The sequence below is a fragment of the Grus americana genome, chromosome 3 (assembly GCF_028858705.1).
Source record: "Grus americana isolate bGruAme1 chromosome 3, bGruAme1.mat, whole genome shotgun sequence".
In the NCBI taxonomy this organism is placed as follows: domain Eukaryota; kingdom Metazoa; phylum Chordata; class Aves; order Gruiformes; family Gruidae; genus Grus; species Grus americana.
The window spans coordinates 44,485,184-44,509,267 of record NC_072854.1 but is presented as its reverse complement, the minus strand read 5'-3'; the positions used below and the strand labels follow the sequence as shown (position 1 = coordinate 44,509,267).

The following is a 24,084-nucleotide window of genomic DNA, read 5'->3' as shown; positions in this document are numbered from 1 at the left end:
ATAGCTAAATCCTGCTCTCATTACATGTCATCATCCTTTATCTGATATCTTCTGAAGCTATAGACCCCTCAGAGGTTGGGAGAAAGCAAACAATTAATTTCACAAAATTTTCATAAGAAAAAACTTCTCATTTGAAAAAATAAAACAAAACTGGATTAACATTTTCATGTAGTCAGGATGGCACTAACATAACGCAATAATTTCTTTAATAATGAAATATGCTTTGATCCCATTATACATTTCAGAAATAATTATATCCTGTCAAAGCACAAAAGGAAATGAAAATACAAATGGTTCACAAACAAAAATCATTGTAAATCATGAGCAATATATGGATACCTATTTACGGCAAAGACTCTACTTAGGGAATGTGTGTATATACGTGTGCACACGTGCTCATGCACATATTGTTGTGGTTCCTACCAGAAATGACTCCTGATCTAGTGTCTGCTATTTCTGCCAACATGCCATTGTGACAGCCCTCTGCTGAAATCCAAGTTAAATCTGTATTTGCGCTACCATTTTCAGTGTACCAATGAATAAAACATTGCTGTTTTCTTTCAGTTATGAAGATATCTATTTTGTAAAAAGTGTTACTGAACTCTCCCATATGACCATGATATCGAACCTTTTTGCAGCATGAGTCACTGATGAGAATGAGCATTGAAGAACCAGATGACAGACGCTTAAACTACTAAATCATTTACTTACGGCGTACTTGTCTCTTGCAATGCCAGCCCTGAATTGGGAAAGCAAAGTCCTAGGTGCTACCCTAGACACTGATCCAAACAAAGCCCTCTGCCCCAAGCTGCTTACTATGAAAGCACAAGACCAGCAGAAACTCTTAGCACTGAGGGACAGATAGGAAAGCCAAGGAAACAACGCTATCAATGGAATAGTCAGTAGTCTCTAAATATCAGCCAGGTTTATTAATTACAAATTATACTGTGAATGTGCTATTTTTAGGCTCAAATGCTGAAAGTTGCCTAGGGGAATGAATGCCTAATTTCTGCAGGAGCTCTGTAGCCAAATCAAGTTTTCCAGATAATTTTGCATACATCAGTTGAATTTCTAGGTAAATCAGAAATATTTTTGAACCCATGTAAATGCACTGAGTGTGATTCACTTCACTCATTAGCAGATGAAGTGATTATATTTTTTTTTTAATTCAATGCAAAAAAAATATCTGCATTACCTCCCCAAAGCTTAAATATGTCTTTTAAAAATGGTTAACACTTGTAAGTTCTAGTTAATGCAATATTTTCCATGTAAAGCTTGATCTGCTGTGGTGCATTATCAAAGATGGCACAGACCTCTCAGATCAGCAAAAATCAAATGAGCATTCATAGTCTCAGGGGCCTTTTGTTGTGAAACTGGGAAAAATACATTGGCACACAGGTAGTTACTCCACTGCTTTCTCTGCTACTATACCTGTGCCTTAAATGACTACAAGAGTAGTGACAAGCTTAGCACAAAGATGAGACAATCAAGAGTCAGGAAAATAAAATAATTAGAAAAAAATGACCTGAACCAAAACTAAAATGCAACAAAAGCCACTACATATCATAAATAAAGATAATTTTATTCATGTGCTCTGTTCTTAGCATTGATTAATTATGGCAAGTGTGGTTTAGGAAAAACATTTTAAGAAAATCTTTGAAGAATCTTGAAGTAAATTATCTTATGGAAGTGAGATGATGTAGAAGTGATACTACTAGACTGGAAACCTGGAAGGACTGCAGTTGACTACTACTCATTTTCACTGTGTTAAAACAAATGTCGCCTTGTATTTCATAGTGAATGTAGTAGTTTTTAGCTATGCCTTAGCAAAACAATGTGCAAATTAATTCTAACCTATGACGTGCTTTTAGATGCTCCCATACAATGTACTTTGAAAACCTGGATTCAATAAACTACTAGACTGCAGCGCCCAACATTGCTTTATGGCCATCTGCTTTATGGCCAAAATTGACATCATTATTTAATTTCCATTGCCTAAATTCTTCTCCGGCAATGGAGATAATACTTGCTTCCTCTATACTTCTATACTTCTTCTGTACATCGTTACCTTGGAGGTCTGAAGAAACAAAATGCTACAAGAATACATGACGCAAAGATACAGATATAATGGCACCATTCACCCAGAGCTTTAGCTGTGTTAAAGTGGATCCCTGCTCTGTTTTGGGCTCAAGATAAGTGAGAAAAATCAATACCGAACTTAACTATCATGAAACAAGTATTCTCAACCTCTTCAAGCTCACACCACTTGAAATTATTTCAATTTGCACATACAAATATTAGTCATGTTTAACTGCTATCCAGCTTGGCTTCTGTTGATGTTTTCCAAACAGACCACAGATGTCAAACACAAAAATAAGTTCAGGTGTCTGAAACTGGGGTGCAAGGCACAGGGAATAGGAGAGTACACAAGAATACTATTTTTGCAATATAGGGAAAGATTAAGTGCTATATAATAATATAAATATACTAATAATGCCAAGAACAAAGGAGGGAGAAGAAAGGTGAACTTGGATTTTCAGCACTGTTGTTAAATTTGGATAAACTTCCAAAATCTAAGTCAGCACAGAGTGACCCCAATAGCGAAAGGAGCATGTGGGACAAGCCACAAAGAAACTACAAGTAGCAGAGGGGCAAAAAGGTGTCCCCTTGGCCTTAAACTATTAATTAGCAACTTGCAAAGCTGTACCATAGATTCTCTGCTCCAGCATTCCTCCTCCAGAGGTTGCTGCTAGTCTGCCTCATTATCATCTGGATGGAAAACAACACTCTTTCCTGGGAGTTCTCTGCAACAGACTTATTGATTAAGTTCCCACAGTGTTAAATCATTCTGTAGCTTTCACTCCATTCTGCCTACCTTCCCACCCCTGAATAATAAAAGCTGTGGTGAATTTATGGGGGTGGTGCAGTAGATGAGGAGCATTTGATAAACACCATAGCATAATACAGTTTCTATTTATGCAATGCTCTTAGCTTCAGAACATTTTACACGCCAAGACAGTATTTTAAAAAGCAAACTTAAACTAATCTGACTTTGTTCTTGCTTGTATACTGCTTCTGTTACCCTTAGGAATCTCTGCCAAACACATCCAAATGTGTCCTTTCCTGGCTGTAGTGAATTTGAAATAACAAGGAAAAAAAACTAGTAAGGCAACAATGGCTTCCTTTTCATCATCCTTCAAGCTGGAGTTACCCAACAACTTCAAAATACATTTCTTGTTATTTTTTTCACAGGCATAGGTCTGAGATATGCAAATCTATGTAACACAATTTTAAAAAAAAAAAAAGCAAGAATGAAAATTTAATTTCTACTAGAAATAAAACTGAATTATCTCTCATTGTGAAAGAACCTATCTGGAATCAGGGATCCTTACGTCACTGGAATAACAATAAATATTAGGCTTAAAATTACTCTAGGCTTGGCTGTCTTATTTTGGAACGGGAGGTAACTGGGGATTTTTTTTTATGGGTCATCATTAAGGAGACACTAAGTTTCCCTAGAAGACCCAGGCAAGGGAAGATGCAACTTATTCAAATGGACCCTTAGCTATCCTGAGGGGAAGTGGGCTGACAAAGAAGCCTCAGGAAAGATGTTCTGAAAGTGTAAAACTAATGATTATTATCCAGAAAAAAAGATTGAAAGTGACTGATACCATCGCTTAAGAAAAGACCAAGATAAGTGGATGTTAGAAAGGAGGAAAGAGGAAAATGAGGCTGGACCAGATTTTTGGCAACATGACCAAGTGACAAATTTCAGTTGATAGGGATTTTCAGTTGAAAATGGAATATTTCTCATTCAGAAAAAACAAACAAAGAAACAAACAAACAAAAAAACCCCAAAACCCAAACCAAAAAACCAAACCCAAAACATGATGTCTGTTAGAATAACCAATAACTATGGCACTTTAAAAATCCTGTAAGAGGAATTCTTGTTCTGCATAGAAATGTTTTAAGTAAAACATTAACGAGATTGTATTATTAACTCAAACTCAAAATGCACTGTTTTGAATTCAAATCAGCATTTGAGAAATGCAGATTTCACGAACCTGTGTATGGGGAGGGACTAGAGTTCAAGGTTTTTACTATTTATTTCATATTACTGATCATTAATGTAACAACCTCACTTATCAGCTTTTATTCCGTCCATGGTTGCACATCATATGATTTCTAGCACCTTACTGCCAACAGCAAGTAGATTGACTCCCTCCAGACAAACAGCACAGCATCCTTTCTCTTTCCTACAATCATTTTTAAACAAGCTAGATGTTGTCACAAACGCACCTCTTAGGCATGTTCAGCTCGGGGAGGTCTGTGCCTGCTGTTCACCCAGAGGACTCTGCCCTGTGGCACCAGGTGTGTCCTCAGGAGCAGTCAGCAGGAGCTGAGCCTGCAGCGAGGACAGTGGTCTTCCTCTCCTGCAACCAAAAGGATATTTTTTGCTTTCTGCATTTCTTTCTGCCTGGATATACCATTAATTCATTATTGGGAGGAAACATATTCCCAGAAAAAGAGGAAGAAAAATTGCTGATACTCTAAGCTACCAGGCACTTACACTTTGATTCAACAGGTGAAGGGCAGCACTGCAGGAAAGAAATTGAACAACTACACTGAAATGAGTTCCAATACGAAAAATGGGAATCTCAGATCACCAATATGCTCTAGACACAATAAAACCTGTGGCAGGAACATGTGTGTTATTTCTAATATCCCAACTTATTCCCACTACAAATAATTACACCTTGCTACCTCATGATATCAACAGGTTTACTTTGATTATTTCAATTTCACTCCCTTTCCCCTCCCCTCAAAATTCTTGTATTGTTCCCATTTTATTAATTTTAACCTGGATATATAGATTCATATCTTGTTTGCCTTTTGGTATTGTTTGTGAGGAGCACATTTTCTTACCCATCTTTACAAAAAGTACTAACTTATTCCACACAAGTTCCCACTGATTTCAGTCCAAATGGTCACAGAGTAAATTACTAAATAGAATTAGTGAAAGCAGAACTTCTGCATTAGTTTTTGCATTTAGCTTTAAAAGGAAAACAAGTCAGACATACGTTCTGTACTTCTTAGTACTAAACATATATATATGCATTCCTCTAGCATTTACAAAAATTAGTTGAAATTTATCCACTGGAAATATTTCAAATATTTTAAGTGACTTTTTAGCTACCAAAGCGTATTCACACTCAGTCCTTTGCAAATTCTTTATTTTTTGAAGTAATATTACTAGGAAGACAGTTCTCAAAGCTACAGCTATAACAATGATGAAATATTTTCTTGACGAGTATGTCTTTTTCCGCTTCAGGAAGTGCTCTCAGAGAGGCAGGGTCTCTGGATCAGAAACTATGATTCAGTACAGATTTGTCCTGAGAATTACAATAAGCTTCAGCAGCAAGTTCTATAGCCCAAGCCAGAGGTTTCAGCTGAACATAATTACAACTTTTAGTAAAAGATAGACTTTATCAGCAAACCATCCAATAATTAAGATGTGAAAAAAGGCCATAAGGAAAAGATACAGTTTCCAGAATTCTGTTCTAAGAATAAACATGAAACTGAAATGTTTCTATTACTCTGCAGAACTGAACATAATATTTAACATACTTGACCATTACATTTTCTTAAATAATGTCCTCCTAGTTGTCAAACACAGAAAACAGGAAATGTAAAAACCCATTTTCAAAGAGCAAGCAGAGGTTGATATTCATGCCATGTAATTTTATCCATCTAAAAAATACTTAGTGTAAGATAAGTTTCCAAGACCTACTGAGCAGGCAGTGAAGAGAAACACACCAGTGTTTGAAAAGCCCATTCTAGGCAGTTTGTACACTGCCTGCGGAATATGACTATGATCTGTTACCAGTAAGCTGCTTTCTCCTTCTCTCTTTCTCTTCTGAAGGAGTTACATATGCAAAGACATTTTTGGTTTAGTTTCGCCTTTTTTTGTTATTTGTTTGCTGCATTTAAATTTTGATGTGCTTTTCCACTGGAGTCGGTGGGATGGATTATCCTCTCAAGATGCCTCTCTCTCCCCTGTCTGCCTGCATGGCTTAGGTAAAATGCTTAAATTTGTGTAAGCCACTTTTATTTACTTTGAGTAACTAAAAGTAGTAAATCTGACTCACTGACAGGTTCCAAAATGCAGTAGTTTCTTTATCAATATTTCAAGTCATCAAATATATCAAATTATTGATATGCAATTCTGGTTTTAGTAGATGCCAGAAAGAATAGTTGTTGGCCCAATGTCACAATCTTTTTAACAACGATCATTTTTAGGAAGCTGAGTTATCAGAACACAGAGAGGTCAATAGGATGGTAAACAGTGAGTTGAGTGCAACTGCTGCAAAGGACCACCTAGCTGAATGGTCACAGTCAGCAAAATGTACAGTTATAAATAAGAGTTATTTATGCAGTTTAATGCAAGGAAATAGGTAACTGGGAGCAGAAACCCAAATACTTTCCTTTGAAAAGCAGTATTACAGGAAAATATAAATATCTATCTCAGTATAATTTCTTCATGCAATGTTGTGGCACTAACAGTTAACAAAACAGTTACCACAACACAGAAGCAAGGAAGAGTTTCTCCCTACGCAAACTTTTGGTGAGACCACTCTTATAACACTTGTTCGCACTGCAAAGAATGTGTGAAGTGGAAAACTTAGAAGAGAGCTACATAAGTGATGCAAGGTTATAAAAAAAAGCAAGAAATATGGGACTGAAGGTGCTCCAACTAGCTTATCAAAGGGAAGGTCAAAAGTGTGGGTTTTTACAAATGGAAAAAATATATCAGAGAAAGAGCTTAAAATATACTTCATAAAAACTTTGAAGGACACTTTTTCATGCATAGGGAATGGAGCTGAATTCTTCAAGTGTGAGCAGACAGGCCAGAGATGAAAAGTTAAAGAAAAGGAAAACTATCAGTGCTATGATGCATGTGCCCTAATGTGGGAATCTAAGACCGCAACTGAGTTTAGGTTCTCTTCAAAGTTACCGGAAAGAACCAAGCACCTTCAGAGGACAATTCATCTCACCCTAAACAGAAGCCTGAAATTACATGGAATGCATGTGGTCATACCTGTTTCTCTCCTGTCACTAGAACAGCAGCAAAAACGACTAGCTCAGACTGAGATAGCTATGCTTTATATGTCCAAAGTTAGGTGAGATGTATCCCAGCCTCTATTACTTTTTAGAGCCAGACTGTCTTCAGGAGTTGCAGTGTTATCACCAGAAAACTGATAATCTGTATTTTTCTTTCCCCTGGGGAAGAAACCTTATCCCCTTGCCTGAGTATGAGAGGGTAGAGAGAAAGAAAGAAAGAGGGAATCTTTCAGTAGCTTAGGGCAGTAGTGCATAATCACTAGATTTTTCATTTCAGCTTTCAACTTGAAATTACAGATCTAACTTTCATTTGTGACTGCTATGACTGTACTAAGATTAGCATTTACTATATCACTTTCTACAGCTGGTATCAGTGAAAATATTTATGCACACAGTGAGAGGAGAAAAGTATCTGCCAAAACCTGTGGGTGCCACTAAAAACAACATTTCTTTCAAATCTCTGTTTTTTGTACAGTGCACAGCACAATGGTACTCTGCTTACAGTTGGAAATACCAGGCACTTCCACAATCAAAAAAAATAAAGTAAAAATAATTATTGCCCTGTAGTAGTAATTATATTTAGAGCAAATTAGGCACTATAAGTACAACAGAGCACCAGTTATGCCACCTCAGTGGGGTGAGAGATGTTGACTTTTTAATGAAGCCCCCCTGTAGCAGATGTAGCTGTAAAGTCTAGCCTTAACTTTAAGCTCTCCTTAGATTTTCAGTAAACAGATATAGTGCACATGAAAATAAAACCAAGTAAAATATGAACATGCAGAGCTCCCTTAGGCTTAGCCTATGGATAGTAAGCCAGTTTAGAGTTTCAAACACCGTGATGGTAGCAATCATTCTTAGATACTTTATTCACTTGGAGATGATGGGGTGCTACCAGAGCCAGACAACTAAAACCAGATGGATTGTGAAGTCTGTGCCAGGTCTTCTCAATATAAATCACTGAACGAACTGTTCCTTCTTACCAACATTTGGCAGAGAATACTATGGAGGTTTTTAATTGCCACTGCTACAAACCATAGAAGGGTTTGTGTGACGGTGATGGAATGCTGACCTCACTGAAGAAAGACCAGTTCTACCTTAGTTAATGAATAATAGTTGCCATTTTCTGTAATTGTTCCCCCCCTTTACTGTCACAAATGGTCTTATGATAATAATCATAGCATATAATCTGACACAAGTGCTCTTAAAGAAATTTCTAGTCAAGGACTGCAGCCTCTGTGGGAGGTAACTGTCGGAATTATCTTAAACCACTACCTGTCTTCCACTACAATAGAAAAGGCCTTTAATCGAAATAATCCTTTTTCAAACGAGCAACTTTTTTTTTCCCTCTGCAATTCACTCATCTTAAAAAGAGCACTATAGCTTTTGTGCATAACTTAATTCATTCTTCAAGACAAGTACAAAATTTGTCACTGACATTTAGCGCCAGCCGTAGGCAATGGATAAAATGAACTAGTTAGCAATTTAACCTGTAAAAAAAACAGAGTGGGATGAACAATTTTCTGCCATCAAAGCAAATGGCTAACATTTAGCAAGATTTTATTTTTATTTTTCAGCCCATCCCATCCTCAGGAAGAAAGAAGTCAGGCTAACATTTTTTCTGGGTCCTAAATCTTCCTCTCAGCCTATTTCTTTAATGGTTTAAAGTAAATGACTATCCAGAGGATAATTAGGCACTGTGCTGTCGCATCGTGTCAGGTCACAGCTGGATTTAGTCAGCATTAACCTTTGGGGAGAATTGGAATATCAGTATCATTTAAAATTAAAGACGTGTAAGCAGGCATTTCTGGAGATGTTAGAAAAGTAATTGTCTGTAAATTGTTTGACCTTGAGATTTAATTGCATGCACAACACACATTCTAGCAAGAACCCTGGACTGTGTTCATTCTCTTTCACCTCCGTACCTCTCACTTTGCAGAACCCATTAAGCTACCTGTGGATTTTTATGCAAAATATTAAAGATTGTTTTATACCGAGAACAAAAGCTTTTAAGCAAGACCTCTTGCAAACAAAACTGCTAAATAGCTGTAGTATAGACCTCACCTATTTGAATTTCAGTCTTTTTAAACACTTAGAAATGTTTGTATATACATAGAAAATACTCCCGTTAAAGAGCTATACTTAATTTTTATTGCCCCTTTTTTTTTTTACTTGCAAGTTTGCATATTATGCCTTATTCCCTTTTTCCCTAATGAGACAGCTTATGCTTTCAAAGTCCCTCAAGCTAGGCAAATCTCTCCACTGCTTCCACTGTTAATAATGAAACTTCATAATTATACAAATCCAAGGTGGCCAATCAGCTTCTCGGGCTGAGCCTTCGGGTACCTCATGTATTATTTACGTGGCACTCGGGCCTGTGAACTCACTTGCTTATATTAGAAGCCTAATTAATATTTAATCACACGTAGAGAGGGCACACAAAGCTGTGCTAGTCCCTGAAAGAAGTGCAAGTACAAGTGTACACAGGTGCTTGTTTGCGTTTGTGTGTGTGTGTGCGTGCGTACGCGTGTGCATGCCATAATACACACACGCAGGCATACTGATTAGAAATGCTCCTCTCAGACTGGGAACGAGGCAAGTCTTTGAAGATGCTAACATATGCCGATAAAGACATATATAGTTTTGATCTTGACTGCAAAACGGCTTTCTCAGGTGATGCTGAAACCAGCTGAGACTCTCCAAGAAGATTTCAGCATATGAAAACCAATGCAAAAGAGAACTGTTCAGGTTTCTTCGTTCAGGATTTACTTTCTACATTCCTACAGGGCCAGACTCTCCATTCACACTGGCACGTAGTCATCAGTTGCAAAGGAGTTCTTGTTTTTATGATAGTCCATGAGAAAAAAATAATAATGCCTCCAAGTACCCTAACTTTTTGGGTACATGTCATAACCATCTCTTCCCTGGCTTGAGAATGATGGAAAATCCCAGCTGCTAGCTTTTATGGAGAAGAAAGTTCTTGAAACAACCTTATTTATGATGATGGCCATTTAAGTTGTAGAGGATGCCATTTGTTACTGGTTTTTTTTCTAGAAAACTTTCATGTCATTTGATGCAGAATTAATTTTATCCTCACCTATCATTGTGCCCCTACCTGCAAAATCCTCAGTTGTCTGTTGCTTCCTTTTTGTCTACAGAGAGTCTGACAGATCACGCTACAGTATGAAACCTTTCTGATGGGAAGGAAGAGAGATCCATGTCTAGAAAACTCTCTGACTACACAAGTCAAAGCGGTGAGAAAATGATCTGTCTTATTATTGTAAATTCTACTTAGCACCATGTAGCTTAATGGTAAACAAAATGTTTCACCACATTGATACTACTATTATTTCAACCAACATTTCCAAAGAAGCCATTAACTTTTCTGAGTTATTATTATCCTCTCAGATCATTGCAATCTTTCCCCAGCATTGTACTATTGCTTTTAAGGCAGACAATTAAGGACTTCATCTGAACTTCCGCTTTAAAATGTTGTTTTCATTTGTATTTTCACCAGCATTGTCTCCCCATAAACAGTAGCAAATAGGACTTAGGGACTTTATTCCAGAATCTGCTATTAAAGCATTAATGCAGCCTTGAAATAATTGATCTTATCAATATCTAAAATGGCTGTGATAACCAGAGCTGGAAAAAACAAGAAACTTTGGTTTGGTGGTCAGAAGAAGAGTATTAGGAAGAAAAAGGGTGAGAACTCTGGGGAAGGACACTGGTGAGGCCACACCTTAAGTACTGTGTTCAGTTTTGGCTCCCCAGTAAACTGGAGAAAGTGCAGTGAAGGGCCACTAAGATGATGAAGGGACTGGAGCATCTCTCCTATGAAGAAAGGCTGAGAGCGCTGGAACTGTTTAGCCAGGAGAAGAGAAGGCTCAGGAGGATATTACCAATGTGTACAATTATCTGAAGTGAGGGAATGGAAAGGACGGGAGCCAGGCTCTTTTCAGTGGCTCCCAGTGACAGGACCAGAGGCAATGGTCACAAACTGAAACACGGGAGGTTCCCTCCCTCTGAACATCAGGAAACACTTTTTTCACTGCGAGGGTGACTGAGCACTGGCACAGGTTGCCCAGAGATGTTGTGGAATCTCTTTCCTTGGAAATACTCAAGAGCCATCTGGACATGGTCCTGGGCAACTGGGTCTAGGTGGTCCTGCCTGAGCAAGTGGGTTGGACCAGATCCCCTCCAGAGGTTACTTCCAACCTCAAACATTCTGTGAATCTGTGACAGTTTTTAAAAAAAAGTCCCAGACAAAATGTAAAATTTCTGTCTAATATTTCATATTTTTTATATTTTATTAGTTTTAATTTTAAAATTAAAAAGCAAGAAGTTTACACCTTAAATATTAATTTTTTGTTTTGCTGGGATATTTCATTTTGAAGACAACACTGTGCAAAGCTCCTACTCTTCTCCCAACTTAGTTGTGGTTGAAATTATTCTCTGAACAAAAATCAAAGATGTTACAGAAGATATTTTTAGTTACTTCAAAAATCCCTGTGAGTAGAATTTGTTGAAATGATGTCTCACAGCTCTGGTGATATTGATCCAGGTTCAGAAGCTTTGTGAAACTTTAAATTGCTAAGGAACCTTTATAGTTTTGAATGAACTGTGCTACACAAATAAAAAGTATTATAATTGTTAAACAATTAAGTGAAGTACTATAAAACATTGCAATGATTGTTTGAGTGAAGCAATCCTTCGTTCTCCTTCTAGTCTCACTTCTCTTTTACAATCCCGATTCCAGAGCTTAAATTTGTCATTACATCAACTCACAACGTAAAAGAGCCTATCAATGAATCCTCAAAACTAAGTTGGTTCTCAGTGGTGCAAAATACTTCTCATAGAAGAACTTAAAATATGTAGGAAACTGTGTAACTTCATAAGTTTGACATCAAAGTTCTTAAAATCAAACTGCTCTTAGTAAACCATGAACTGCCTCTTGAGGCATCACTTTCACCTGCTACAGAGGACCTTCCATAGTAAATTGATAGAAATAAATTACTTGGCCCACCATGCACTCCATACCATTCCATGTATGTAATATATGCACACATGATATATTGACATCAGTTTGCTAAACACCTCTGGCAATCACTGCAAAAATAGACATGCATATATTAACTCAGTAATATGTTTTAAATTAAACCAAATTCCAATTTATCTTGATTTTTTTTCTCCTTTCAGGGACAAAAATAGTGGGCATTAAATGTATGCCAAGAACCCTGTATCAAGCATCTGGCAAATTTATGGGTTTTTGCATCCATTTTCCGGTGCTACAGTCCCAGAGGTGCATGAAATGAGAAGAAACATTTGTTGTAGTTCCAGAGAGAGTTTGCAATTTCATAACTCTTATTTAAGCTACTTTCATTTAAAAAAATAAAAGACTTGCAACCATGTTTACACTATTTCCTTACAATGACAGGCATCCGGAATTCGAAATAAATATATTTAATAGGGAACATTCCTTCATTAACAAGACTTAGATAAATCACGGTGATTTTCTTTTTTTTAATTCACCATTCTTTTACACCGTAGTTACTATTTTAACCCCAGACTAGGTAAGTCTAAGGATAGACAGAGCACTGAATAATAGCAGCAGCTGCAGAGGTAAAATGATTTTATTTTTTTTTTCACGGTCATCAAAAAGTGGGTTGTTTTTGCACAATACTGTAAAAACATTTTCCACACTGAGGTTGTTTGCTAAGTGTACCATTATAACACCAACTTCGAAGTTTAAACTTCATCTACCTAAGACTTGTCTACTCACCAAGACAATAGAGAGGGAAAAAAAAATTAAAAAAAAAAAAAAATCATCTAACACTACCAGCTTCCATATTCCTTTCCAGTTTCAATATAGGATTGTTCTATTAACTGTATTCTCTAATGGTCTGGACAGCCTACCATTAAATTATTCAACTAAAAATGAAGGACCTGATTCTCAGCTGGCATATATCAGTATAGTTTCATTGATTTAAATAGGGCTATACCAATTTACGTCTCCTGTGAATCATGCCCACCATTTCAATCAGAACAATTAAATGATTAGTTTCCTAGTATATTAGCATAAATTGGTAGTAACTAATTCTTATAATTCTCTGCCTTTTTGTAAAGCCCTTTTCAAGCATAGGAGCATTCACCTGGTAGAAGGATGAGTACATAAGCTGTTGTCACATATGCAACTGAATAGTGTTACACAGCCCAGCCAAAAACACGGAATGGTCCTCCTGAATCTACAACTTGCAACGCTCAAGAAATGCAAGAGAATTTTTAGCTGAGATTAAAAGAACAGATGCTGCTATTTTACAGTAGTACAAAATAATAATACTGCAATCTTCAACAAATGGCCTAATGGCGTATTAACTTTATGCTATAGAAAGACTTATGTGCCTTTCTTTGAAAGAAAACATGACTCCAGAAGCAGAATACTTGAGAAAAATCTTAGTTTTTAACAAAAATAAGGTGAATCAGTAACTGCCGTACTAAGGAAAACATGTTATAAAATCACACATGTAAACAAATGAAAAAGTGATAGTTTTTACTGTAGTATGCCTTGTTAAAATTTTTGACTGTATTTTCAAATTGCCAAGTATTCACCAGCTGTGTTAACAAACGTAGTGCCACGTAAAGTGTGCTTTTCCTCTCCAGATTTAGCAAAATGCAGCCGTTACTACTTTCAGACTCCAGTGTTAAGCAGGGAAATTTCCTTTCTTTGCCACAAGGGACATCTTTTTGGACACCGGTAGCTTGACGGGATGGCAGAGAGCAGAAGGAAAAATGACCAAAGTAAGTATCTGTTGCAATTCCAGAAACCTCTTCCTTCTAAAAAACTCCAGATTTTCTTGCACATCAGTCCAAGGCAAAGGAATTAACTCCACTGATAATCAAAACCTGTAACATACACCCTTTTTTCTCCCATTTTAAAGGCTTGGTGTATCACGTCATCTTCTATAAGAACCACATACTGCATAGGAAGAAAACCAATTTTAAAATAGTAATTTAAACGTAAGACATTTTTTCCAGATAAATAAAAGCAGTAGAATAGAAAGAAAATAAAACCACACAGGGACAAATGCTCATCCCAGAACTTACTCTGCAGCAAATATAATACACTAAAGATGCGCTGTAAAACTTGGGAGGGAAGTCATTGATTCAAAACACTTGCCTATAGAGTTAGGAGATGTAAGTTAACAGACATTCTTGGATAGGATCTATTAAGTCTGTGTCCAGCTCAGCAAGAGGCATTTCCATAGTTTCCTTACATTTTGTGTACTTCAATTTTTAAAGGTACAATAATACTGAAGGGATTTATCATAAAATAAGAGTAATAAATACACTTAGAAACATCAAGTTATATCTGCTCTGCTTACAACACGCCAAATATCCGAAGAAGCTTCATAAAGAAAATGCAGACTTTGGGAAATAGAAATGATCATGAAATCACTAAAAATTTCTCTGGACTGAAAAAGGAAATTAACAAAGAAGAGAACAAAAGAGAGAATGAACAAGAAAGGGCAAGGAAAAAGAAGAGAGAGAGAGAAAGAAAAAAATGAGAGACAGAAAGAATATGAAACTAACCTTACTCACAGTCAAAATGTCATTCAGCAATCTTGTTTTCATTCCTAGAAAGTACCTTATTAAACCCATTTTTATTAAAAGTGAGGTTTGCTGCCCAGCTTGACTTTGCCTTATATATATATATACAGACATACAATCAATTTTTCATTTTTGATCAGAATAATTCATTTCAAATCCTCATTTCATTTTTTTTTTATCCAAGACCTGTTTGTAGTTTCTATACAAATTTAGTAATATCAAGACCTTGAACTTCATTGCATGTGTTCCCAGCTTGCATTATCAAGAACAAATTCTTAGATGTAACTCTCAAACACTATGTACCTTTTATATAACATTTTTCAGAGTTTTGCTGATGAAAAATAAATACCTGACATAGCTAAAAAAATTTGTTGTAAATTAAATTTGTAACATACAGGTGTATGTATACACTTGAATAAGTACGTACTGGGTGTGTGTGTCCAAGCATACACTCATATATGTATCATACTTTTGTGTATACATACATATATGGGTATGTATTTATCAAAATCTCTAAAACTGATTCAGCACTTAAACAGGGTTTTTTCAGCAATTAATGTATCAGTAATATAATTGTCAGTGAACTTGTTTTCCACCACTATCCAGCTTTCCTAGTTTCACTCTGAGATTCAAATTCACCATTATGCAAAACTTTTACTAATCCAAATAAAAAAAAATAAAATCCACACATAGAAAAACTTGATGTGTTTCTTTTGTCTGACTTTTGTAAAACCATTGCAACTTGGTGCTCACTTTAAAATCTCAGCTAAGAGAGCTGTCAGTTAAAACTATTTGTGCAAGAGCCTTGCTTCTTTAAATGAACAGAGCATAAACTGATTTTAGGCGTAGCTTCCCCGGTGTTTCTTCATGTTTTTGCGTCTGCTACACAGGAACAAAATGTACAATAGGATACAAGAAATCCTGCTTTGGAAGGTTGGAAGACTAAGATCAAATCTGCAATTATTTCACTCTGTTTTCCTATGAGTGTCTCACACAGAATAAGTACTAGTGATATTTGCTACCTGGATACATCTACATAGGACCATTTCTTCTTCTACGCTCCCTTGAAAGTCAATGGAAGGTCTTCTGTTGACTTCACTGAGGTAAGGATGAGGCATTATACAGTCAAAAAAAGATACTGTTCTTGATGACCTACAGTTGGTGTGCATGCACTCCCTTTTCAAGTTTTACTCTTTTACCACCTCCTTCCCTCTGAGACTAGAGAAATGCAATAAAGTCTGTATCTTCTCTACAACCTCTGTCTTAAATAGTGGGGAAGGAAACAAGAGAATGAAACTGAAGTGACTGGCACTATATCCTCTATTCCTGCCACCTAGCAGTACAATAAAAAGTTCTTTCTGCAGTAGAGACAAGACTCGTGTGCAGTCTACATTACAATAGTGATAAAAATAAAGGAATTGAGCTGAGTCAAAATACACTTGTGTGAAAGAATCCTAACATACATTTGATTCTAATGTATGCCTCTGATACATAACTATATTTAATATCTGCTGTCCTCTCTAATCTTTATTGAGTGCAATGCTATCACCTAGGAATGCAACACTCAGAACCAAAGTATTTCTTTGCAAAATATTTTGGTTAGGTTAGAACTGTTGAAACTCTCCTACATGCTGGGGCTATCTTCACAGTATTTAATGAGTATTTTAACTACAGAAACTTTAAGTCAGTAGTTTTAAGAGAAATCACAACAGTAAGTTTTAAAAGAACACTTCACCTACGCTGCTTCTATTGGTAAGTTAGCTGGTACAGAATGTGAAATGAAATAGTATTGCAATTAATGCCAAGAGTTTAACATTTTGGACTTTAACCACTAAATGTCATTCAAGAGTTGCACTTTGAAGCAGTACATTCCAGTGTGATACCTAATCGGTAGCCTTCTTCATAGTTATGATTTTCCTACTTTGTTGCCAAGTATCTGCATATTAATATAAGCAGCGGCATTTAATGAGAGGAAGCGCTCCAATGTAACACCCTTAACTCACTGTCTTTATTCACTGTATCATAGTAAAAATGTACACTTATGCCAAAGGGAAGTTATGCCTTTAAACTGCAACTCTAAATTGCAACTAACATGCTGAAGCAAGGATGTCACAGTTACACATAATTACCATTCCTACAGGAGCCTGTTTCCTGTGGTGACAGTAGCATATTTAAAAGATAGCATTTTCAGTCTTTGATGTCACTTTTCTCATACAAAACTGTTTTTTCACTAAGAGCCCCATTCAGTAGCCCAGCCTTATCCAGTAAAGCACTTAAGCATATGCCTAGATCCCATTTATTTCAAAGGAACTTAAGTACATGATTATGATTTTTTTTCTGAAAAAGGATTGAACTTAAATATATGTTTCAAATGCTTTGTCATATGGGAACCTAAAATAGGAGCATAACTCTAATACTCCTGACTACCCAGGAATTTTAGTGACAACAAGTTTTATCACACTTTACAGGTTTATTTTTCCAAATAATGTTTTAGTATCATCTTGTCTTATCACGTAGTACATGCTGTAAGCTTATTACAAGACAACAAAAAGTTTGAAAAAATATTAAGCTTAATCATATTTGAATCTTTAATACTTTACCAGTGCTCCTCATGGCTTAAAGACCATAAGCTTTAAATACCACAGAAGCTTTTTTTTCATATTTGAAATGAGAATGCTAAGAAAGGTATCTGCTGCTTATACAACAGGTTGTAAACCAGAAATTCAGAGAAGCCAGGAGAAAAACCCTTCCTATCTCTCCTGCACTTCTCTCTCCATCTTTTGCTTTTTCTTGTTTATAATCACTGTAATAAAAAGGTATTTTCCTGGATAAATATTACAGACCAAAGAATGCAGTGTGATTGGCTCTGTTATACTACCAAATTTTTTTCCAGCAACCTAGCTATAAATAGTGCCCAGATTGTATAGCAACAGAAACTGTCATCTATTCCCCTTGTACAAAATACCTCTGTGCTTCTCAAAACCTGAGGAAACTGTTTTAGCAACCCTGTGATTGAAGTCACCCTTTATACTTACTGTCTTAATACCTCAGTGTTGTTTGTTGGGTTTTTTTTAATTAACACGCTCATTGTAACACTCTGTGGTGGTTTTAATATTTATACACTAAGGCTGACACATTGGGAAGGCTGTGCCATCATCATTCTTCTAACAGAAAACTGGGTGCAGTTTTCCTTGGGGCCCTTCAGTGCTTTTCACGACTGGGGTAGACCATAGTGGCTGTTGAGGTATGTACAATGCACTGTCTCTTCTTCATAAGCTGATTACATTTTCTCTCTTAGGATAAGAGCACACAATTGAAAATTTAGAAATGTATTTTCCATTTCTCACCGGGCCACAGACTCCCTGTGTGGATCTTGAACAAATTGTTTTACTTACTCTACCTCTGCTTTTCACATCTGAAAAGTAGAGATAAAAGCAACAGGAGCACTTCAAGGCTTAATTCATTAAAATTGGCAAAGAACTTTCAGGTCAATGAATGGAGGCTGCTACAGATTAACATATTAAAAGTTTTAAGAATTTATTTGTGATCTACTTTAACCAATGCAAGATGTTTCTAAACTAGAAGCAACAGGAAAATTTAACACTATGTCACTGGTATACATGTCCAGTTTTATAGACCTGTAACTGTAACTGAAAGATATTTGTGTGTTTCCTCTGTTTGGGCTGTGTTCCGGAGTACTAACATGCACTTCAGGAATAACCTTCTTCTGATGGAAAGTTAAAATAAAGCTAAATGCAATATAAATAGATACTTCATGTTTATACGCACATACATGGTGCACATACAGAAAATATGTGCATTGAGATACTAGTGCAAAGAAAGAAAAAGATTTTTCCTTCATTGTGTTACAAGGCCATAATTCCTCAAGCTCAATGATACATGTTATAGAAATGATCTGAAATAAAATGCCTGTAATTAACTAATAAATGATTTTATATAAGATCCTTTGTTTAATACATGTTGTCATATTAATGCACTGTGGTGAAAGGAAAATAAAACAGTTAGCAGAGGAAGAAAAGACATATTTGTATTTTTTTAAATAATAAAATCTGCTTTATTCCAATGGCATTTTTTCTCAGGATTTTTTCCTTTTAAAAATAAAAATTCCATTTTCCTGTCTGAATTCAAAATGATTGACTGGAGCACAATATTAAGTAATAAATAAAACAGTCCCAGTGCCTGAAAGAGTCCTGAATAAAGAGAAAATTATTTTTGGATTTTCCTTCTGATCAGATATGAAATATTCTGAAACGCCACCTCTATAATTTGATAAAAAGCTTGATATCCCCAAATGAAAATAGGATTCAGCACTTTCATTTTTCTGTCTCTAAAGGAACCTCTAGGTAAACTGATTTTAAAAAAATGAAAATCTCAAGCATAAAGGTGGGAGTAATGAAGCAAGTTTAAATATGCGCTGACCTTTGAAATGAACTGCATTCCATGTTGTTTGGCCAAGAAGCTGGCTGTGTTGCTGTCTCCATCAATTTCCACAGCAAAAAAGATGTGGGTTTTGGAGCTGCCCTGCTCTCTGGTGGATGTTGATAGGCATCGCCGCAAATACACCAGTGCTGATAGCAACAGCCATATGTTCATTGCTCTGAAATATTAAAAAGAAATCCACAAGGGATAAAAGTGTAAGCATCTTCTTTTGTTGTTGTTGTTCACGGTAAGAATTTACCCAGAGGTGGCTGTATTTTATTTTCCCCTTCTTTGGTGAAAAAATAAAATCCTACAATCTTTTATTTAGTAGCAATATTAAACTAAAAAGAAGAAAGCAAACCAAAACATGTTATTTTTGGAAGCTAAGAGTATTACGCTGTTTGACAGTATCTAAAAGCAAAGTGATATTATGTTATATGATTTTATTAATACAAATTCAAAAATAAAAATGTACACTATTTTGCAGCTTTAGTTATGTAATTATTTCCTTTATCCACTCCTGTTTTATTATATAAGTTTCACTAGTTTTATTCATTGATTGCTAATGTCAAGCTGTTCACTAGACTTGAAGGTCAAATGGCATTCTCCTGAAAATTTCAGTGTTTGACATCAAAATGGAAGATTACCACTTGAATGTATAGTAATTTTAATAGCAACCACTAATCTAAATATCTGTATATCTGTTCTAAGTCCTTCTGTAATATATTTTATCATATAACAGTTTAAAAGAGAGTCATGATCTAATCATGTATTGCCTAGAAAAATGAATGATAGAAAGATAACAAAGTCAAGATTACACATATGAGAAGTACTACAGATATCTTAATTAGGCAATATTCATACCTGGCTGAAAATTGATTTTGTACATGCTAACTCCTAGGCACTAGATCCTGGCTTCAAAAATATGACAGTAGTAACAAAATCATCCTGAGTGACATCCTGGTGTTTCATCTGTGATGAAACAAGGGTACCTTTAAATAGATGTGCTATTAGGTGCAAACAGTGGTACAAATCCAACTAACTTTTCCATTTACATTCCCATTCTTTTAGGTACCTGTTAAGATCTGTACAACAACAGAATTTAAAAATTAATTTTGAAATGGATGGGACAATATAATTTTGCATGTTATAGACAGTCATATTCATTTATATGCTTGCAATGTTTGCAGCAATTATTCAAATAGTCTTTTAAAACAGCAGTTAGATATAAATTATCAGTGGGGCCATACAAATATGTAGAAATAAACTGCTGAATCAATCCAATCTTTGAAGATACATATGTGTCTTTCCTAAGCCATGGCTTTCAATTGCATCCTTCTTGGAAGTCCAAGAATTAACACAAAGCGGCCAGTGACTGAATTCCACCCCCACACCCAGTAGGAGCTCTTTTTAATATTAGGTGCAAATTAAGGTGCAAAAGAAAAAACAGTTTATCTCATATCTTGCAGTCCACAATAATATAAACCTATGATCTTTAATAAACACTGCCAGACTGAAAAAATATACTTAAGGTATCTGTACAGTTAAAGATAAAAATCAGATCTTGAATGAGATCCTACCAGCTAGATACTTCTGAAAAGGCCTAGTAAAGCCTATCACATGGAATCCCTACTAATTACGTTAGGAGGGTTTCAGGATTCTGATTGCTATCTGAAGCACAGACAGACCCTCGCAGAGGTGGGAGATGTTTTTAGCCAGAAAAACGAAGTCTACATTTCTAAAGTTCCTTTTCAAATCTTAGTTAAATAGGTAGTCAGGACACTACTGGTTTTCCACAGGGTGTTCTTTGGAACACCAAGGATTGAGGTAGTGGGAACTGCAGTTTATTTCTGATGTCTAGCTAAGCAATCAGATTACAGCCCTATGAAATGAAGCCCAGTAATCAATGGAAAGGAAGCCATGAAGATTATGGAAGATTAAGTTTCAGCTCCTACCTGTAAGAAGATGAAAATTTCATCAAGTATTGTCCAGGACAATGCATGAGGCTAAAGGTTATTTGGCTTGGTGTTTCTTCTGCTAATGCTGGTCTACTTTGTATGGGCTATTTACTTATATGGTGATTGCATCAGAAAAAAAAAAAAAAAAAGACATTACAGCTCAGTCTACTCTAAACACAATTCAGAATGGATTTCAACCAAGGTCTTTTCCTATCAATTCTAATGCAGTTTAGAGCCATTTTGATATCTGCAGCCAGCTTAGGGCAATGTAGTTGGCCCATATTTAGAGTAAGCCAAAGGCTGAGGAGTGTACAGAGGAATTGGTGCTGCAGAGAGAATTTTTTTTTTAAAAAAGCACAAATTTATAATATAGATCCATTCTGAATAACTAACGCAGAATAAAACATTTCCAGAACAAAAGATCTAAATCAGTCCACCTAGAATGCCTGAGATTATCAGAGCATTCTTTTAGGAAAACAAAATACAGGTTCAAACCCCTGCAGAGAGATGTAAGGGAAGAGCACCATATTTTTCAGTAAGGGACTGACATCACTGCGGTATTGGTAAAAGTTCTTTGGAGATACTTCTTTCCTCTGATACTATATTCCTTGACATTCACTTTACTGCTTTTCAAATAAAACTATTTTTCTAGTACTAAAATAGAGATCTGCAGAACTTATTCATTTTTTCAAGCTGATAGGTTTGGCAAATTTGACCTGACCTGAATGGAGTCATTCTGCAGATTAATTTTTTGACTACCAATGAATTTTCGGGGGGGGGGGGGGGGGGGGGAGAAAAGAAATAAAATACAGAAAAAAATTCTATAGACAATACAATGCAAACATGTCTGAGACACATTTCTTATATACTGGCTTATGCTAACTGTTACTAGAACTGGAAAACAAAATGCTGGGAGATTAAATGGGAAACAATATAAAAAGCAATAATCACTGAAAGCCTCTTCTATTCATATATACATTAGGAAGTTTCAACCACCAATATAAAATTTGCCATATGTGACATCAAGATGATACTTAGAAAAACACTTGATTGACAAACTGGAGAAAAATCCCTCTACAATTGGTAAAATTTTAGATGTCTCTTTCTGAAAACAGATGGTAATCCTGCAAATGTATACTTTCACAGAAAAGTTATACATTTAATAATTTTCCTTTCCACAAAAATACCAACTGACTGGATTCTTGCTCTCCAAGAAATTACAACTCCATCCTAGAAAGTGGAGTTGGTAAACCCACTCAAACACACCTTCAAAAGTAAAGTCAACAATTTAAAGAATATTTCATAGGTACAAGTAATAATTGGACACCTTCACAATCATGATGCTGAAACAAATCAAACCAAGTGCATCCCAGCAAAGAGGAAGTCAGGCAAAAACACCAAGAGGCCCCCATGGATGAACAAGGAGCTCCTGGGCAAAGTCAAAAAAAAAAGGAAGCCTGCAGAGGGTGGAAGCAAGGGCAGGTAGCCTAGGAGGAATACCAGGGTCCCTGCGACCTGTTAAGATGCATCCGTGGGTCTTGAGGCAACTGGCGGATGAAGTGGCCAGGCCACTCGCCATCATATTTGAGAAGTCCTGGCAGTCCGGTGAAGTTCCCACTGACTGGAAAAGGGGAAACATAATGCCCATTTTTAAGAAGGGTAAAAAGGAAGACCCAGGGAATTACAGGCCGGTCAGTCTCACCTCTGTGCCTGGCAAGATCATGGAGCAGACCCTCCTGGAAACTATGCTCAGGCACACGGAAAATAAGGAGGTGATTGGTGACAGCCAACATGGCTTCACTAAGGGCAAATCGTGCCTGATAAACTTGGTGGCCTTCTATGATGGGGTTACACTGTTGGTATATAAGGGAAGAGCAACTGACATCATCTACCTGGAATTGTGCAAGGCATTTGACACTGTCCCACACGAGATCCTTGTCTCTAAATTGGAGAGACATGGATTTGATGGATGGACCACTCAGTGGATAAGGAATTGGCTGGATGGTTGCACTCAAAGAGTTGTGGTCAACGGCTCAATGTCCAAGCGGAGAACAGTGACGAGTGGTGTTCCTCAGGGGTTGGTACTGGGACCGGCACTGTTCAACATCTTTGTCTGTGACATGGACAGTGGGATCGAGTGCACCCTCAGCAAGTTTGCCGACGACACCAAGCTGTGCGGTGGGGTCGACACGCTGGAGGGAAGGGATGCCATCCAGAGGGACCTTGACAGGCTGGAGAGGTGGGCCCGTGCAAACCGCATGAAGTTCAACAAGGCCAAGTGCAAGGTCCTGCACGTCGGTGGGCGCAATCCCAAGCACGACTATAGGGTGGGCGAGGAATGGACTGAAAGCAGCCCTGAGGAGAAGGACTTGGGGGTACTGATTGATGAGAAGCTCCACATGAGCCGGCAGTGTGCACTTGCAGCCCAGAAAGCCAACCATGTCCTGGGCTGCATCAAAAGAGGCGTGACCAGCAGGTCGAGGGAGGTGACCCTGCCCCTCTACTCTGCTCTCGTGAGACCCCACTTGGAGTACTGCGTTCAGCTCTGGGGGGCTCAGTACAAGAAAGACATGGAGCTGTTGGAGTGAGTCCAGAGGAGGGCCATGAAGTTGATCAGACAGCTGGAGCACCTCTCCCATGAAGACAGGCTGAGAGAGTTGGAGTTGTTCAGCCTGGAGAAAAGAAGGCTCTGGGGAGATCTAATTGCAGCCTTCCAGTACCTGAAGGGAGCCTACAGGAAAGCTGGTGAGGGACTGTTTATCAGGGAGTGTAGTGACAGGACAAGGGGTAATGGTATAAGCTGAAGGAGGGTCGATTTAGATTAGATGTTAGAAAGAAATTCTTTACTGTGAGGGTGGTGAGGCACTGGAACAGGTTGCCCAGAGAAGTTGTGGATGCCCCATCCCTGGAAGTGTTTAAGGCCAGGTTGGATGAGGCTTTGGGCAATCTGGTCTAGTGG

General features: G+C 37.0%; 1 protein-coding gene across 1 annotated transcript in view; it reads right to left on the bottom strand.

Moving 5' to 3' along the window:
* LOC129204078 (uncharacterized) overlaps positions 1-24,084 on the bottom strand; it is a 188,900-nt gene that overhangs the window by 119,699 nt on the left and 45,117 nt on the right. The window contains exon 2 of the mRNA XM_054819365.1: positions 19,168-19,345. Coding sequence (XP_054675340.1) covers positions 19,168-19,345 — 178 coding nt within the window. The remainder of the gene's footprint in view (positions 1-19,167; positions 19,346-24,084) is intronic.